Source organism: Rhynchophorus ferrugineus, unplaced genomic scaffold (genome assembly GCF_030347505.1).
Source record: "Rhynchophorus ferrugineus isolate W39M unplaced genomic scaffold, kcgeb_rfMv2 rfM6, whole genome shotgun sequence".
NCBI lineage: Eukaryota > Metazoa > Arthropoda > Insecta > Coleoptera > Curculionidae > Rhynchophorus > Rhynchophorus ferrugineus.
The window spans coordinates 42338619-42357477 of record NW_027472585.1 but is presented as its reverse complement, the minus strand read 5'-3'; the positions used below and the strand labels follow the sequence as shown (position 1 = coordinate 42357477).

Genomic DNA, 18859 nt, shown 5'->3' with positions numbered 1-18859 from the left:
ATTTTATTCATTCTATTTGAATTTATAATAACTGAACTATAAAATAGTTAACGTATCAATGTAAATTAAAAGCAAATTCCTTTTTTTTTTTTTCTAAATATCAGACGTTTAAAAGCTGGTTTACTAACTTATTGAAATAATTGTGTGAACTTAATTGCCTAAAGATATACAGATACAAAACAACAATACTGATAAACAAAATAATATATTTAAACTGAAATTATTTACCAATTGAAATGTTAGTACAATGTAAATATATTGAATAAGGAAAATAATTCTATCATAAATTTCATTGGAGAGAAATAATAATTCGTAAGTTATGATTACAATAATATTTCATACAAAGACCAGTCTATAGAAAAATAATTTTATATAAATGATCATTCATCCATCTTATTTTTACCATTCTTTTGTTGGTTCATCTGTTGCGATAAGAATGCTAAATGGCCCTTGGGGCACTTATTCGCATAATGTCCCTTTGATCCGCACTTGTAACATGTTACATCCTCCAGTTTCTTAAGCGGTTGTCGATGGCCCATAATACCATCGTTCTTTTTGTTGTCATCGGTTATCATCATCTGAAGTTCCTTTTGGTGATGATGATCAGACATTTTATTACAATGGATGGCTTTGTGTCCATGTTCTCCACAAAAATGGCAAATAATAACAGGAGGTTTATTTTTATCAGCATTTTTTTGATCAGGAGGTGCCGGTAATTCAAAACGAGGATGCATATATTTACATTTTGAGCCTTCCGGGCAAAAACCTGCCAAATAATTTGTACATAATACTCTTCTAACATGCCTAAAAAATATATCAAAGAAACAAAATATTACTTATTAAATGTATGTATTTCAGAAAATTACCTATGTCTACAATGTGGGCCATGCCTACAAAATCCTCTGTCATACCAAGGACAATCTTTAATCTTACTTTCTGGGTCAATATGTAGAAATGGACACTCTTTATTATGACAGGCATTGAATCTTGAATAGAAATAACATTCTGGCATTTTAGTCATATCATATTCATGTAAAAATTCACATTGATCTCCTAAAAAGTAATAATATTATAGAGAAACATTTCATTTTGAGAGTTTATGTTACTTTACCTTTTTTACAAAGACCTCTAAGCCAATGTTTGCATACTACAGTCCGATCTCCCCTTACATGTCGAAAAGGGCAACTAGGGCCTTTTGTACAAGTTTGTGAAGCATAAAATTGGCAAACCGCAGACGTAGATTCTATGAAAATGAATGTGTTACTTGAAGTAATGAAATGAAATATTACAAATTTGCGTACTGTCCATTCCAGGAAACGGCAGCGGTAGTGCTCCATATTGTTCATCTAGAGCTACCTCTATATCAAATTTAAAATGTTCTACGTTTGCTATTAAATATTCCATTTTTTTTTAAAGCAAATCTATTTTATTAGCATAAACATATTTTTAAGGTTAGGACGTCTTTTATTATATTTTACTATATTATGACGTCAATTTAGGGACGGGCATAATCGAAGAATACTGCAGAATCGTTTTAATTATTTAAATAATGGTAATATAATAATAAGAATAGATGATATGGATAAATATAAAATAATTATTTAATCATATTGTCATGTATATAACTGAATGACAAACTGCAAATATTGTTATTGAAAAAAATAATATGATAAAACGTTGCCTGGCCTTTTTTTTTAATTCTGCCCAATACTAATACGAATAGATAGATAACACAAAAAACATTTTTCCTTAATAAATGTTTTAATTTATATGACTTACGGAAAAAAATATATAACAAAGATTTACTTGTTCAGTTAATGACTTTTCGAGCATGCTTATTTTACAACTAAGTCATATTTAGCAAAATTATCGCTACAAAGGTATATATTTCAGTTGATATAATTCTTTAAAAAATATTAGTTAATGATAAAATATTTTTGTATTTAAAATAGTTAAATAGCCATGCAACTTATTACTGCATTTCTATAATAAATTAAAGACAAAAACATATAAAATTTCTAATTTAATACAAAATAGTTATAATAAGACGTTTGAACGCTTCAATATTAATATATTATACATATTATTTGATAGCTATTCATATATTACATATATTTTTGTATGTAATCCCGAACAAAATACAATGCTTTTATGTAATATAAAATAAATGAGATAAATGTTTTCCTTTATGCAATACGCCAATTATACGTCACACACAAGGCGGATGTATCTCCTAAGGGGTGCGTGCGCCTTTATACGCGCGCATTTATATATTTTACGGCTACTGAATTTTAGAACAAACGAAAAAAATCAGTTTTATCGCGTTAGCTTAGACTATACTACAGAAACAAATAAAAATATCAATAAAGCGTCTTATTTATCACGTAATAGAAGCGACTGAATGAACTACAAAAATGGATGAAATTCATTTGGAGGAAGCTCTAAAAATATATAAAAATCAAGAACTCATTCTTGAACAACAGAACGAGGAATATGAAAAATGCTTATCGAAATATAACGAAACTATCAAAGATTATCAGTCTATTAACGAAGAAAATTTCAACAAGGAATCAAAACTGTCAAATGAAAAGTGGAGAAGTTTTGAGAGCGCGAAGATTGCATTAACAAACAGAGACAAATTCGAACTGAATCGTAACGGGCTAGTTCGTAAATCGGACGAATTCTTAAAAACCGATAAAACAAAAAAACTGTGAGTTTTATTTTAATGCAATTCATTTTTTAAATGTCGAAATTGTAGGAAGAATATAATAAACATTGGCGAGAACACTTTTAATAATATAAAGGAACTGGATTCTGATTTGGTAAGAAATATTAATGGTATCTAAGGAATACATTGTTTACTGTTACAGGACACTAAAATACTACAACATCAAATTGAAGAATTCGAGAAAAAAACTACACTTTCTATTGATCAATTAAGAAGTACTAAAGAACAATATAACAACTTGCTTAATTTAAAAGGAAAACCTACAGGCTATGAATTGTTCTTTTAAATTCGTTATAATGCAAAACAAAAACTGGGGTTTTCTTTAAATATTTATTTATTTAAATTTTATTGAATAGTTACAATTTATTTGAATAATGTTATGGTTACATATAAAGTAGTTTGATAAAATGTCTTGAAAACTAATTCATTTAAAATATAATGTTTATAAACTAATATGTTTTTGGATAAATCATATAATTTTGTAATAAAGTAAATATATAATTCCATACAGATATACTTAGTAACTTATTAACTAATCTTTGGTGCATAGACTAGAGTGCAAAAAAATCACAAACATAAGGAATGTCATATTATAAAATTTATATTATAATAATAATAAACTTTGTTACCTTTAAATAGAGCAACACATGTTAAGAATTTAACTGATTTTAAATGACCCTGCATATAAAACTAAAGATAAAGCATCATACATATATCCAAAGTGGTTATTTTTTCAACTTATGCTCGGTCACCAGCCTCATTATTCTCAGTCACACCATTCGACAGGGGATCCAATTCAGCAAATAAACTCAACCATGACATCTGACTTTCCGTTTTACCCTTGGGTTGTTTAGAAATGGTTGATTTAACAGTTTTCTTTGGTGGACTTTCTTTTATCTTTGCCAGGCTTTCCTCTATTTTCAAATCAAAACTTGTCTCATCCTGCATTAAACTGGAAGGCATAAAATTGGCACTGCCTGAGAAAAAATCTGTAAAATTATCTGTGGATTTCGATAGATCTAAATCAATTAAAGCAGAACTTGGTTTAAGTTCGTCTAAATTTGTTGGTGTGGGGTCTGGTACTGGACTGAAATCTTCACCAAGTAAATTCATGATGGGTTCAGTTTCAGCATTTCCAGCTAATTTTAATTTTTCTCTGAAAATATACAATAAATATTGAAAATTTATAGAAAGGGTATAACTTACTGATCTGTAATAAAGCCATTTCCAATATCTTCCTCTTTATCACTATATTCTGCATTAAAGAATGTGTTACGGTCTTTATCTTCTGATACACCTTTTTCATTATCTTTTTTATTTTTACTTAGGTCAGATTTGTTTGGTGGAGATTCAACTAATTCAGAGACTATACTATAATCATATGGCTCAACTTTACTTAATTTAGCCTCTGCTAATGTTAAGGTTTCTGATGCTTTTGTTGCAAATAGCTGAAGAGCATTTTGGTATGGAACCAGTGCATGGGAGAACATGTTACATCTACAAATAAGTGATTTAAGAAATTGTTTTTACTTATACTAAAATATATGTACCTAGCAGCTGCTAATAAATCAACCTTTTGAAGACAAGCCAGTGTGTAACGATCAAATTTTATTTTACTTGTTTTTACATATGACTGAGCTTTTCTAAATTTTTCTAAGCCATATCCTGTATCTGGATCTAACTGACTTGAAGCAGACTTCATCCAGCTTAGAGCTGCTCTATATTCAGTTCTTGCCTTCTCCATTTCAGAAACCGTTACTCTAAAGTGAAATGTAGTATACGCAAACTTTGCAAAACAATTCTAAACTATACCTAGTATCTGAAACTGCTTGCCCACGGAATGTCTCAACTTCATGGTGCAATCTTACTAGAGGAGGTCTCACAGTCAATCTCTGGTGTCCAGTGTAAGCCAGTGCTTTACCAGCTGTAGCCATTAATTGTCCAGCATTGGCATTCTTTTCATTTTTCCCACATTCTTTTAAGTATCTAGAATAACTACATTAGCAAAATGAAAAAAGCAAAACATTAAATAGTACCTGCCCAATGCATTCTCCTCCTGTGCTAGAAAGCACAATTTCTCCTGATACAGATCTATAATTCGTTGAAGATGAATACATGTTTCGTTAATGGATTTAAAAAGCTCTAATTTTGCGTCTAGTTCTGCATCTGATGAAACTATACATTCATCTTCTTTACTGCCCAATTTTCGCAAGACACTCTTTTTTGTCACCCAATACTGATGCTGCATATTATTGGGTAACATTTTTACCCATTTGCAGCAACAAATATTTATATTAACAAATAAATATAATCATGACACTGTCACTGTTCTACTATAACTGCCACATGTCAAATTTGAGTAAAAGATCAGAGAAGCCAATTTGCTTTTATTAAATTATTTTTGCATATTCGTAATAGACACACGCTTTGTACAACTTAGTTAAATATTCTGTATGATTATTTAAGAATAGACTTTTATGCAATATTTCCACATATTATTGATCTTAATCATTTTACGTCAAATAGTTGTCAAAATCAGCTGATATTGTTTAGATTATAATTTTGGTTCACAAAATACAGAGGAATTCTCAATATTTTGTGTTTGTTAAAGTTGTAACATTTAAATGTTTTCATTTTTTAAATATCTGAAAGGATATAAAAATGGCTCAAGATCAATCGACAATGCATTATTTAGAGTTATCGTCAGATCCAGTACGATTTGAAGCAGTTAATCAACTTACAAATGTGTTTTTCGATGATTCAAATAAAGATGTTTTCGCAGTGCGATCTGGAGGAGTCATGGGGGTTGTTGTTAAAGGCCCGAATGGGAATAAACCACTAAATTTTCGAATGGAGGATCGCGGTACGGTGCTGTCGATTAAATTTTCCTTGGATCATAAAATATTGGCTGTTCAGAGGCTGAGTAATTCGATCGAATTGATGAATTTCAGTGGAGAAACATTGGATTCTGAATATTCTGTTAGTTGTAAAAAGAATTCTAATATATTAGGATTTGTTTGGTCACATTTAAATGAACTAGGTAATGTAAATTGAGGTATAAGTAATTTAATTTAATAACAATAATATTTTAGCTATTGTTACCGATCATGGCATTGAACTTTACACTGTTATACCAGCCAAGAAATCCCTGAAACAATTAAAAACTATGTCTGCTACAGTGCAATGGTTTGTTTGGTGCCCTGTAAATAAAATAGCATTACTGGCATCAGCTCACGGTTCTCAGTTACAACCAGTGATTATTAAACCTGGTTCAACAACAAAACTGGCCAAAGTAGATAGTAATTATTAAATTATTTTATTAAAACTTAGTTATTAATATAGTACCTGTGTTTATAGCTGAACAAGGACGTATGTCCTTAGAGAGAGATGTAACGATATCTACCCTGTATGGCATACCAGCTGTATTAATTTTAAGACATCAGAGTGGACCCCAAACCGCAGAAGTTCATGTTCATTTACTTAATGGACCTGGACAGGCTCCAGTAAAATCACATGTGTTGAAGTTAGGACTTTCTGGTAGATTTGCTATTAATATAGTAGATGATTTAATTTTAGTTCATCATCAGGTCTGTTTTCTTGTCAGGCATCATTCTGTTTTGAAATAAACATTTTTTTGTAGGCCTCAAGAAGTTCACAAGTGTTTGATATAGCTTTACCAGGAGAAAGTGATGGTACAGTTAAGTATCATGTTGCAATAGCTCCGGCTAAATCATTTAAAACAACCGCTATTATTTTACCTGGAATAGTAGAACCTCAGGCACATATATGTGAGTTATGTATCCTTTTTGTTATATTGTTTTATTTGGGATAGTTAGTGAAAAGGTTGCCTTAATTTTAAGTTAGATTCCCCCAATTGGGTGGTATTTCAGCCAGATATTGTGATTGATGCTAAGTTAGGTTGTCTGTGGCATATCGACATATGTTTAGCTGAACTATGTACACAAATTAGAGATTTGAGTTTGTGCACTCAAGTTGCATTGAAGAGAACAAATGGAAAGACTGTCTTGTTGGATGTAAGTAAAACATTTTTTCTTTAGTTATTTTTCTCTCATATGTTAGGTTTAAAAGAGGATCTCATCAAACTCACAGCTTAAGGTCGCGTCTATAGAGTGTTACATACTTAAAAGTGACAACTTTGAGAAGATTTTAATGAGACGTTCAACCCCATACTTCGTAAAAATTGGGAAATGAAAGATGGGGCCATAGTTTTAGTAAAATACACTGTAGCAATTGTTTAGTCTATGATTAATTAAAGTTTTTCTTGATATTCTAGCTTCTTTTGAGTACAATATCTCAACCTAAGCCACCATTAGATAAACTGCAAGAATCCTTTAACCATATCAACTTTGTTTATCGAGATTGGGCAGAGAACGAATTACAGAGTCAGTTAGCTTCACTGCCGAGTGCTCCCCTTACAAATACTAAGCTAGTTCAGCCCAGAGTTCTTATCGATCAGAATTGTATGTTTGAAGAGATTTTTCAGAAGATCAACACGGAAAATGATTTGAGAAAAACGGAGTGGATTCTTATCAGTTACATGAGTTCCTTGTCGGAGTTTGGTATCACCGCTCAACACAATATGAACAAATTGCTTGTCATGACTCTGGTAAGAGTGTTTTTAATTGTTTTATTTGTCTGTACGATGAAACTAATTTTAGGCAAAACAACAAAAATTCACAGCTTTACAACAAATGGTTCAGTATGGTGTTATATCGGATTCAAAACCGCTAGCTGTATTTCTGTTATCGTTAGGAAACATGCACCCTTCAACAACCCAACTGGCTCTAGATATGTTATCCAGGTTGGACGCAAGGGAAGAAATACAAGAGGTTAGTTGAAGTTTTTGACTATCCACTTTTAACATCCCTAATCTTAGGTGCTTCTAAGTGAAAATCAAGTGCTGGCTGCCTTGAAGCTAGCTCAGGACAACGCTCAGCCCAGAAAATTCCTGAACGCTGCTCAAAATGCAGACGACGATAACTTGCTTCACAGCGTATTATATTATTTCCTTAATAATCCCCAGTTTTCGGTTAAACTTAAAAAAGGTAGGTACAAGAAAGGTTCGCTTTCGTTTTGTTGATTTTCGTTGTATTTTAGAGGAAAGGCTTATCAGTTATATTAATGAATATAATGCGAGATTTGGTAATTACAATACATAGGTGGCTTAGATAACTTGTATATTTTTATAAGGAACATACCAAATGTCAATTGTACATGTGGTTGTATACGTTTAAACTGTAAAATGTACGATGTATATAGATCAAATAAAATAATTTGTCATAAACTGTTTTAAATTTGTGTTAATCTTTTATCCTTAAAATCTGTTCAATATTGTAATATAAAAACAAAAGACTAGGCAATGGTGACTACTGTTTTTTATTGAATATTTTTTTTGTTTTCATGGCTAAGTTGATAAAGATCTTTGCGATGTGAGATAACTCTAATAATATTTGTGTAATATAGTTTTTTTTCTTCGTCTGTTACTGTGATCAATAAACAATAAGACTTACAAACATACGAGTTATGTATTTTTTTCTGTATTTCATCCCTTTCAAATTGATATCCTTTGTATATAATTCATTAATGCTATTTGGAAGAGATTCATTTTTTTAAACAATTGTTGAATTTGTTCCTGTTGTTGCTTTTAAAGCTTTTTTCGACTCAACTTTATTCTCCTTGGTTTTGTTTTTTTCTGGTTAAATGAATAGTTATAAAACTGATGGGGCTAAATCAGGCGAATACAGCAGTTGTTCAGTTTTTTCAGCCAGTTGTATGTATAACTATCTTTGCGATAGCGAAACTATTCAGATACATCTGACGGATGGAAGGGCGAAGGAAAATGGGAAAAGAACAGCTTTGGTGTTGGTTGGTAAATAAAACCAACATTTATAAAGATACATTTATTATTTGCAACGTGTCCACAATACGTAGATAATTTATCGATTTCAAGATAATAACAAAAAAAAGTATAATAATCAAATACATCTAACTAAAATACCTAGGGGGCTACATTAATTTAACTAATATATACAAAATAAAAACTATTGTCACACTCAAGACTTTGTGCAAAACTAACGCATAGAAAACGGTTTTTTTTCCTCCTTATCCTGTCAAAATAAATACAATAACGTTTAAACCAATAAAAAGTTTATTTTTTCCGAAAACAAAAAAAAAACAAGACTAGAACGGATCCACAAGAACGACGGTTTAAAAAAACGGAAAAATCGTGATGACGCATAACGAGATAAAGTAAAGACCAAAAACGATACACTTCAGTTTAGTATTGCACAATAAAAACTTTCGAAAGATGAAGCTAAACAAGTAAAAATAACTGTACATTCTTTCTAAATATTACATAAAGAACTATACATAGATGGCCTACGTGGTGGCCCATACATAAAAACATCCTTACATCGGGTGTAATGTAAGATGTTCCGAAAAGGTTATTTTTTTTTAGTATAAATCTAAAATGGTACCAAATTTTTTTTCGCTGATCGTTTCTATCCAAGAAAAAAATACATTTAAAAAGGTGGAAATAAATTATCTGACCTTACTTCCACCCAGATAAACATCACTTGATTTTTATGGGTCCATGCCCCAAAAACAATTGCAGCCGAAAGGTATTCAAAATACGTTTTTTGTCAAATTTCATTGTTTTGAAACAAAAGATCAAAGTTATCCATATAAATATATACAGCACTCTTGAAAGATAACGATGGTTTTTCTTGCATATTAAAATGTTTTTGAATTTTTAGACAGTTGCATTCAACAAACCAAACTGAAGATTAGGAAATAGATACATTAATTAGAGGAGATATTTTGTTCGTTATATTCAAATAAACGTACTAATATGGCAGGTGAGAAAGACAAACGAATATCTCGGTTTAAACTATGATTAACTAGATAGATATTGCTAGCTTATTCTGTCTGTAGGTGTGTTGGGGATAATGTGCTTCCGATAGGGGAATGTTGTGCTAGATATTAAGTGCGTTTTATAACTTAATCCTTACGGTATACAGTACTTTCCTGTTTTAAAAAGCTACTTCGTCGGCTAGCAATTTTCTTTCGACTCTAACGGAAACGCAACAAAAACGAGTGGGGATGAAGGAAGGTGGGGGGCAGTTATTAACTTTTCATTTTACGTGAGTTTTCTCTGACGGATTGTTCTGGTGTAACGAATACTAACGGGGTCGGTTCTCTGGTTCGAGTTTCGTTTGACGTTCGTGAATCAAACAGACATTTGCTTGAGTCGTTTCTTTCCGTGTTTCACACAGAAATTGTGAGCTTTTCGTTACATGTTATAAGCCACGTATATCGGATCTAGTTGGTCGGCTAAGAACCCGTCCCTCAGGTGCATCCTCTGCTTCTCGCCGCGCGAATTGATCGGCACGATGCCTGGATCCACTACTACCACCACGCCTACGATTAAGTGGTGCTCCTCTAACACGGTATTGGTCACTAGAGGTACCAGATCCAGGGCCTCGCTCTCGTTGCCATCCAGTTCCACGACCACCACCAGCAGATTCGTCCAAGTGAAGACGGCACTAAAAAAATAATGGGTATTTAAATTAAGACCTAGACGTTAATAGAAAAATTGATTTTTTTTGTTAATTAGCGGGTTAAATCCTGTTGCGAGGCAAATTTAATTATTTATATTTGGTGCAGTCGTGTAAATTTAAGTTTACGTTAATTGTAGAATTATTTCCGTTGTTTGTAATTTATTAGACCTTTAACAGATATTCCTAATATTTATGATATGGGAAAAGAATTATGACTTGATACAAAATATAACATCACATTGTATTGAACATCTGGTGAAATTAGCCAACCAAAAATGGTACCGAGTAAAGAGAGAATCCCATGGGTACATGGGTTTTTAACAATGGGGCATGTAGGTATTTCAGTTTAATCTCAGATACACGAGGATGAGTCTTCTAGAACGTTCAACTCAAGCAGTGTTTTTTTGACCACTACTTTTAGTTACTAAAAATCCTTGTAACATAATATCTTTAGAATGATCTCTGCTTGTAATTTCAATCTGTAGACAATTCTGATAGTTGGAGTATATTAAATGGGTTTTAGAGTGGTTATTGAGTGAAATTATACGATTTAAAGGCTTTTTTTAGCGAAGATAAAAGATAAATAAATATATAATCTGAAAATCCGTTTTTTAAACGGTTTCAACAGGTGTCAAAAGTCCCATTTATCTTAATATGAGGGAGCGTCAAGACACCTCAGAGTTGAAGTATATTGAATCGTGAATAATGAGAGGAATACTAATTTTTTTACATAATTTTATAATAAAAGTAGATTTGTCCACTAGCGGCAAATATTACGAAAGAATCTGTAGAGTTGTCACCGGTTTGGTTAATAGTACATTTTCTTTAAGAACTAGTCTCAATCGTTGGAATTCAAATGTCTTAAATATATCTTTAAATTTGACAAATTGTGAATTCTTAAGGTAGCTCACATATCGACCCAAAACAAAAATCAAAAAAGAAAAGCGTTTCAGTACCATTAATCTTACACGTGACAATTTGTTATCAAATATTGATGACAGGTCTTACGTCATTTACCATATAGTTTGAATATGTATCTTTTGTTTTTGTCTCAATCTTTTGTTCCAAAAGACTATTTTCTGACATATTCATTTGCTCAAGTATCGGTATCATAGCGTGAATTGATTTTTTGATGAAAATATTCTCAATATTGCTCGGTTGAAGACAAGAATGAATCAACAGTTTTATAGTTTAGAGATTTTTCTGGTTCTGGTGGTTATATTATTATAGATGCCAGAAAAATATATTACATTGTTAATTAGTGAAAAACCATTGATGAAAATTATAAGAATCAAAGTTATAGCGAGACCCTCAGCAAAGAGAACAGAAGAACAAAAGGCCTACTTTTTTTCTATCAGAGTGTCAAGACAGTTCAGAGTTGAAATATATTGAATCTTGAATATGGTGATGAAATTTTTGTATATTTAAACATGGAAAGTGTAGGTTACTATTTTATATTAACTAATGAACATCACTCTAATAATTAAAGTTAAGCAAAAGTATATCGTATTTATGTAACTTGCCATTCTGCAATCTTTTTATGACATCGAAGTACCGAGTTCTCAATGTCAATGGGATGATACCGCATGCCTCTTAAAGTGATGGTCTCGTCCAGCGCTCCCACAACAAAGACGGCGTCATGAAGCTCGGAAGAATCGGTCGGCACCAAATAATGGGACGAGCCCACCGATTCATTGTCGCTTTGGTTCAAGATCGTCTCTTCAGAGCTACTGCTGTAAAGATAACTTTTACAAATGCGAGCTTCTGCTGATTAATATTACGTGAACTTACCGTTCTGTACCTTCCGTCCTTCTTAAAAAGCCTAAATATCCTGTTCTGGCATACACCTCTCCGGTGTTACCGGTGACTAGTCTCGCACTGAAATGGTCCCCGTATCCCGACTCTTCCCCGTATATGGTGAAGTATCCACTGGCATTGTGACCGCTTTGAACCCAAATTTCACCCAAGTGCGAGTCTCCACATTGACCTGAAACACGTTGATTGTTTAGGAACGTTATAAAATGGCGCTAGTGTCATAATAAATACCCATGGTATCGGGATTGGCGATGATAACTTTAACGCCGGGCAGTAACTTTCCGCTTTCCATCAAACAAAGACTGTGAGGACTGCCTCGTTCTACTAACGTCACTCTATCGTTCCTCAACGCTCGCAAATCTACATAGACCGTAGATGGTTCAGGACTAGAGGCTCCCTGCAGGCAAATTGCTACGTTTACTCTGCACCCGAATGATGTTGACACTGCTCTGGGACTTAAACCTATGTGAATAAACAGATATTCGATATTTTTAAATTTCCTCGCTAAACATAAAATCATAAGGACGGTAAATTTATTTTGAGGTTTCCCACACTTCATTTTAGCTCAGTAAAATAAGTGAGATATTCAAGCGGACACAGATTTAACGAAAAAATTTAATTATTTCCAAAATAAATAACAACATTCTGTCAGAAATTAACTCACCATTATTTTTTCGGAAACAAAAAAAAATTAGTGAAAATCATTTGTTGATATTTTATTTTTAACCCCATTGAATTTTTTTATTCCAATTTCCAATTTTTTTATAATCACAATTAAACTTGTCATTTATCTAAACCTCGCAAACAGCGTAGAATGTTCCGTTCAAATGTCAAGTCAATTCACCGCCTACTTTTCGAGTTTTGCGGACACAAATATACGGAAGTTGAATTCATATAATATACAAGGATTAGAAAACTTTATTGGGATTAAATTGGAATGGCAATTATATTTTCTTTCATAGCGTAGTTACCACGGCAACGTACTATAACAAATAAAAGTCACTTTTCCACGGCTAACTCGGATTTATATAATTTTGAAAGCATTTACATTTCATGTTAGAAAAACTATACGACCTCTGAGACTGCAGAGAGGTCAAATAGTTTTCGAATGTTTTTATAAAAATTTTTGTTGAATATGGTGTGTGATCAGAAGTTGAAAAATTGGTTTGTCGAGTTTCAGCTTAAATACGACATTTTTACTATAATACTCAAGCCAGACGTATCACGTTAATTCGTATAAATGTCAATTTCTTATACTTTTTTCTTCATCAAGGCACTCTTTGTTTACGCAAGTTTATGAATGAATAATGTTCATCGCAATTACTCAACAAGCAACTGATGAGTTTTGTGAACACTTTTCAGTAAAATAAAGTTGAAAAACAAGTTTTATTTACACTTTAGCACAAGGAATAGGAGTGTCACCTGAAATAGCGTTTTACATAATCATTTATAGTAAAAATCTCAAAATAAATTCAATCACATACTCTTATAACAGATTACACAAAAAACAAGAGAGGGACTCACCTATTACGCTAAACAATTTGGAAAAACTAGTTGTTAAATTAATTCTAGGCCGTTCCTCAGCTACAACTACACAGGTCCTGACGCAGGCCAGGTTTACGCCTCTTGTTTTTAATTGGCTAACGGAGGATCCTAGGCCTTTCGTGCATAATTCCATTACCCCATAGGAACAGAACGTGTCTCTCACTTTATACTGAGAGACAGCCGTGAGCCAGAGCGAGGGATTCACCTCCACTTCCGATGGAGGAATCAGAATCGAATGATGTCCTGAATATATGCTGCTTAAACACCTGTAACAACACATTCTGGATGAAGCAACGGTTAAATTTAAAAAAAAAACACGATGTCTTACCATAAAGCAAATCCTAAACCACAATAGGGGTCTAAACAAAGGGCTATATGTCGACTAGGGTACAGTTCACAAGCCAGTTTCATGCTTTTGCATAAGTTTGTGACGGCTGCATGGGACATTTTGATGCCAGCTAGCATCCCTGTGGTTGATACACTGAAATCTAAGTAGGCTAGCATTTCGGCTGTCGGTGCTCTGAAAAACGAATTGACAAGTGAGAATCGTTAAAATGTAATTTATCACGACGATAAAATCTCCGTTACAAAAGTCAAACACGTTTTTTAAATTGTATGTTGTATTAATTCAATTTCTTTGGATATTGTATGTATGGTATATTATTACTGAAAGAACTTTTTACAATTTACAAGTCTAATGTGTCGAAATTGATGCAGTTTACCAAAAACTTTATTGTTTTTTTTCCATTACATTTAAGTATAAAAACGTGGATTACTTTTTAACAACATATATAGATCATTTTATCATTACCTATAAGCTACAGGAAGTTTTTTCTTGGGCATATCGTCCGTATCCAAAATAACCGGCCACGACTTGATGTCCACCACATTGCTGGCTTCTTTCGAACGAAGCAATTTGATCACAGCCTGAGTGGAAAGTATTAGAACCGACTTGGAAACGTCCACGATCATACGGACCGTCGGCAAAGTAGTCTGGAGGTTTTGAGGATGCGGAGGCCGTATCGTTACCGGTACCTAGGCGATGCAGAAATCACAATGAAACACTTGAACATCGATCTAGCGGTTTGTGGTTGAAACTTACCGCTCCTACGTACAAACATCCGTAAAAAGCACATATCAAATCTAAGCCGGGTGGAAAGATCAGTGCTACATGATCGCCAGTGTTGACGCGACCTTTTTCTACTAGTAAATTACCGATCCGTTCTGCCTTCTTGTGCAATTCGGAACAAGAAAGCACCTTAGCGACCGCTCCTTTGCTATTCAGCAATGTGAACAGAACATGATCGGAAGTACTTTGTGCACGCCATCTTAGAATTTCTGCAATCATCTGTTGCTGAAATTTAAATTTCAATTAATGTTTTTAGTTGCAAGCAAAACTTTAAAAAAGTAACACAATAACAAAATCGAGTTTGACTGTTGACAAATGGCGCCACCTACGACCTGTTAACATTAATTTGATATGTCACAAAGTCATCTCATTCAAATTCCTTCTATAATTTATATTGTAGAAAAATATTTTTGACTAGACTTGTTTGCTGTAAGATTATTTTGCAGGTTTATGCACGATATTTTTATTTTCAGTTTGCTGACAACGAGAAAAACGAACCCCCTGCAACCCTTTTGGCAGTGCGTCTTGTCTTTATTTTCTTATTGCTACTAACAGATCATTTAATTAAATACAATTTTTTTAATATCAATTTTCTTAAATAAAAAGAATTAGTTACATTACAATTTAAAAAACCACTAACTATAATGGGATTAATTTAGCTACGATAGTCTTTCCATTTTGGTAACATAGTATTGACAAATGCTTAATGATTAGTAATATCTGCTTGGGTTTTGTCTTAAATAATATTAGGAAACGGGAGCTCCTGAAATGCTTAATATGAAATAGAAATAGTAGTGTTACTAGGTAACTAAAGTTTTTTGAATATATAGCTTAAGAATGTATATTGTATGATAAAATATGATGTTTGGAAAAACTAAGGGCATTAGATAGAACGTTTACGTAAATAAAATGTAGCACTAAATAAATATATTTGAAATATTTATTCATTTTATCAAAACCCATGAACAGTTAAAAAGGAATTATTTTAAATTAAATAACAAGCATCAAATGATGCTATCAAAAATTGCCTTAGCGCACGGTATTTCACGTGCACATGGCGGGGTATTGGTTAAAGTTTTCAACTAGCAATAATCGCACCTCGGATAGACCTCATCGGTTACGATAATGCCACTGCGCAAAGCTAACGAGAGTATGCACTTCAACCCCTGTAATTCTAGAAGCTTCGGTTGGTGAAAGCGAAATTTAATCAGTGGCGCCATCTATACGTCATTATTGTCGTCGTAATAAAGTCCAATTGACAGACATTCGTAAATCATTACATATTTACATAGATTGAGAATCAATAAAATAGATGATTTATTGGGGGGAAATACAAGTTTATTTTGATATTTGGTGAATTAGTTTTTATCTAGATTAATTATTAGAGTTAACGAGAAAAATGATGATATTTAAAACATTAGAAATATTGTACGTACTTTTTTGGAAGATTCGCTATCTTCCTCGACTAATCCGCCGACTTCTCTGCCCTGCGCGCTCGCCAGCCGATTGCCCTGCACCAAGTTGCCCACGATAACACTCGCGGGGCCCACGTCTGAAACACAGTCGCTTGCTGAAACGCAGAGAAGGATCGCGGAGTCACTCAGAAGCAGAAGCTATTGCTGTGGTTGTTAGTTACAATGACCTGATTTGGTGTACTGTCCCGGTAAACATCCGAAACGATTTTGTTTAGTGGAAGGAACTTTTTTGAAAGGTGTTTCGTGTTCGATGTTTACGCTAATATTTCCGGACATTACAACACATTCGATAAAGAGCTGCAACTCGACATCTCGTCAATAAGAAAATAATCAGATGTTAGTTAATAGATGATAATAGTTTGTGCTCTGAATATAGATTTTTTCCTTATACAGAATATTCTTGTCCATCTTCTTATGAAGAAATACATTTTTGATGGTTAGATTTAAGCGCTTTTAAAATAAAATTCATTTTGATATTTTATTTAGAAAACATCATAATAAATACGTTGCCATGACAACAACTTGACGTTTACTTGACAGTTGCATGATGTAATGCAATGTGTTCGAACAAGATTACAATTTTGTTGTAGCTTCGGAGACGTGTTGGTATGGTATTTAATCTTTTAATCTCGCGTTATCATTATACTTCTTTAGTCTTCCACTATGTCTTTTGCCAAATTCAAAAACCTTTTTCAAGCTTTTAAAATACCCATCTGTATTTGTCAAGTTAAAAAGTCTACTCTTAAAATTCAATAAGAAAAAAAAAAGAAAATGAAAGTAATACTGATATAAAATCGCAAATTTTTTAAAGTTATGTTGTTGACAGACGTCCGATGTCATTGTACTGGATATTGTTCCTTGTGTTAACGTAAAAAATATAAATAATACAAATGTTTGTTATTCCCTAGCAAAAGTTTTAGTTTGTGCGTATGAATTAATGATGATGGATCTACAATAGCTGGCGCAATTTGGCATAACTATGCTGCAACGAAAACTTATAACTTTGTTTATGTGATATCTTTATCATTAGGTCTTTTTTCCACACTTATTAGTTTTACATTTCTTATTTAATTTAAAGGAAGATGTTGAAAGTTATTGATAGCTGTGGGAAATTTATGGTGAATGTATTTCCCATCAATAAAATAGTTTCGATGTTTTAAAAGTGACCACTTTTATTGATTGATAGTTGATTAATGAATAAAATTTGAAGGTGGGGACACGTGTGCATTACTGGAACAAGATTTATGTCAAACAAAAAATTAAGTTGCAGATCATTGAAAATTGTTTTAGGCCGTTTAAATGTACTTGGTATAAAGTGATATCGAGGAATTAGGAAGGAAAGGAAGGAATCAGCTACTCAAATTGAAGCAGGCTGTTGTAGACAAAATATTCTTTGTCATTTGCAATGAACAATGGAGAAGCTACTTAGGATTATAAATAGGCTTTGTTTAATTATGCATTAGAAAGTAAGATTCAGTAATCCTGATTAAAAATTCTTCAGATTAGTACTTGTTCTCATATTTAGACAGTGTGGCTAAGAAATGCTACTAAATTTATCAAGTTGCGATAAATGTGATTAGATAAATTGGACCTATTGTAATATCCCTCAAAATTAATAGATATTTTGTATAGACTATAGGTTGATATTCAAGTGTAAACATTTGCTATTTAGTTTAGTTTAAAGACATTAAGTTAATGTTAGTTTTGGTTTATTATATTTATTATATTAACTTAACAATTTTCTTAAGAATCTTGTTAAAAAACCCATCGAAATGTTAATAATGAAGATGTATGTGGCAAAAATATTTCTGTATTTTACTTGGTGATAAATGAGTTGAAATCATGCCGAAGTAACTAAAGGAAATCATAAAAAAAGAACGGAAAATAACTTATAATTACCCAAATGTACTTCTCGCGGTTTTGGTAAGTTGGTGACACAAGTATGAGGGCACATCAGCACGTTAGCGGGATGGAGGGCGCCTTCTAAGAACCTCCTCTTCGTTTCGGAGAGGTGGATGCCGCCCAGGGGCGTTTTCGGAAGGTAATTCGGGGGTACCAACGCTAAACAGTAGATTCCCACTTGATGGATCGAATCTACCGCTTGGAGTACTCTGGACATCCACTGGAATGACTGCAGGAAAATTAATAATATTGGTGACGGTTATTTAACGTTGATGTCACTCGTTTATATACCTCTTCTTCACTACAATCGGGTCTCTGTTCGGCTATAACACATATTCTCTCGTCTCGAAGCACTCGTATACTAAACACAGCTATTCGACCTCTATAAATGAATTTCATGGGTTCTACCGCCAGTACCGTGGCGATTATATCATCGGCGTTATGTTTTCGACCTATAAAACGAACGGTTACGTGAGTTGTTCGGTTACTCGTTATCCTGATAAGGTACCTGTTACGGTCATCAGTCCATCTCGGGATCCACAGACGAAAACTAGTCCTCCCGGCCCGAGGAATCCCAGGAGGCCGCTGCGCGTGTACTCTGCGTCGGAGATCGGTTTCGCGTCCGTACCAAGGGGTTGTACCTGTTGCGAACATTGCGGAGTTAAATTAGCGCTCCTAGAGTCAA

At 33.1% G+C, this 18859-nt stretch overlaps 5 protein-coding genes and 1 non-coding gene across 15 annotated transcripts in view; 2 read left to right on the top strand and 4 right to left on the bottom strand.

The window, feature by feature from the left end:
* Positions 1 to 188: 188 nt before the first annotated feature.
* Positions 189 to 1475, bottom strand: LOC143197933 (cleavage and polyadenylation specificity factor subunit 4). The gene is made up of 4 exons (XM_076406777.1): positions 1302 to 1475; positions 1112 to 1243; positions 867 to 1053; positions 189 to 804 (listed from the first exon to the last, which is right to left on the bottom strand). Exons 1-4 carry the CDS (start codon positions 1402 to 1404, stop codon positions 381 to 383), a joined length of 846 nt encoding a protein of 281 aa, XP_076262892.1. The 5' UTR covers positions 1405 to 1475; the 3' UTR covers positions 189 to 380.
* A 301-nt stretch (positions 1476 to 1776) lies between these two features.
* LOC143197936 (uncharacterized) lies at positions 1777 to 3240 on the top strand. Of its 2 annotated transcripts, XM_076406780.1 has the most exons (4): positions 1777 to 1880; positions 2392 to 2710; positions 2759 to 2822; positions 2871 to 3240. In XM_076406780.1, the coding sequence occupies exons 2-4, from the start codon at positions 2415 to 2417 to the stop codon at positions 3012 to 3014; spliced, it is 504 nt and encodes a 167-aa protein (XP_076262895.1). In that variant the 5' UTR covers positions 1777 to 1880; positions 2392 to 2414; the 3' UTR covers positions 3015 to 3240. The 2 variants fall into 2 exon arrangements, with proteins under 2 accessions (XP_076262895.1, XP_076262894.1); XM_076406779.1 differs by lacking the exon at positions 1777 to 1880 and having other exon boundaries at positions 2218 to 2710.
* On the bottom strand, positions 3045 to 5069 carry ICA69 (islet cell autoantigen 1-like protein). The gene is made up of 5 exons (XM_076406775.1): positions 4765 to 5069; positions 4541 to 4714; positions 4279 to 4488; positions 3935 to 4225; positions 3045 to 3884 (listed from the first exon to the last, which is right to left on the bottom strand). Exons 1-5 carry the CDS (start codon positions 4989 to 4991, stop codon positions 3467 to 3469), a joined length of 1320 nt encoding a protein of 439 aa, XP_076262890.1. The 5' UTR covers positions 4992 to 5069; the 3' UTR covers positions 3045 to 3466.
* Positions 5070 to 5239: 170 nt separating this feature from the next.
* On the top strand, positions 5240 to 8043 carry Bulli (regulator of MON1-CCZ1 complex protein bulli). Of its 3 annotated transcripts, XM_076406769.1 has the most exons (10): positions 5314 to 5455; positions 5511 to 5768; positions 5821 to 6027; positions 6086 to 6315; positions 6369 to 6525; positions 6593 to 6762; positions 7023 to 7355; positions 7408 to 7578; positions 7626 to 7794; positions 7847 to 8043. In XM_076406769.1, coding segments are annotated over exons 1-10 (1758 nt in total). In that variant the 5' UTR covers positions 5314 to 5454; the 3' UTR covers positions 7909 to 8043. The 3 variants fall into 3 exon arrangements, with proteins under 3 accessions (XP_076262883.1, XP_076262882.1, XP_076262884.1); XM_076406768.1 differs by having other exon boundaries at positions 5240 to 5768; positions 6369 to 6516; XM_076406767.1 differs by having other exon boundaries at positions 5240 to 5768.
* Positions 8044 to 8634: 591 nt separating this feature from the next.
* The window catches only part of DIP2 (disco-interacting protein 2), a 437652-nt gene continuing 427427 nt past the window's right edge, over positions 8635 to 18859 (bottom strand). For 4 of the 7 annotated variants that reach the window (XM_076406731.1, XM_076406736.1, XM_076406735.1 and 1 more), the window contains 12 exons: positions 18683 to 18815; positions 18466 to 18626; positions 18172 to 18403; positions 16234 to 16367; positions 14771 to 15022; positions 14480 to 14703; positions 13997 to 14188; positions 13648 to 13934; positions 12355 to 12585; positions 12100 to 12295; positions 11832 to 12041; positions 8635 to 10293 (listed from right to left, as the gene is read on the bottom strand). In XM_076406731.1, coding sequence (XP_076262846.1) covers positions 10041 to 10293; positions 11832 to 12041; positions 12100 to 12295; positions 12355 to 12585; positions 13648 to 13934; positions 13997 to 14188; positions 14480 to 14703; positions 14771 to 15022; positions 16234 to 16367; positions 18172 to 18403; positions 18466 to 18626; positions 18683 to 18815 — 2505 coding nt within the window. In that variant the 3' untranslated portion in view covers positions 8635 to 10040. The remainder of the gene's footprint in view (positions 10294 to 11831; positions 12042 to 12099; positions 12296 to 12354; positions 12586 to 13647; positions 13935 to 13996; positions 14189 to 14479; positions 14704 to 14770; positions 15023 to 16233; positions 16368 to 18171; positions 18404 to 18465; positions 18627 to 18682; positions 18816 to 18859) is intronic. The other 3 variants (XM_076406732.1, XM_076406733.1, XM_076406734.1) reach the window with 3 other exon arrangements.
* On the bottom strand, positions 15800 to 15940 carry LOC143199207 (U4 spliceosomal RNA). Its single transcript, XR_013006381.1, has one exon. It is a non-coding gene; the product is annotated as a U4 spliceosomal RNA (small nuclear RNA).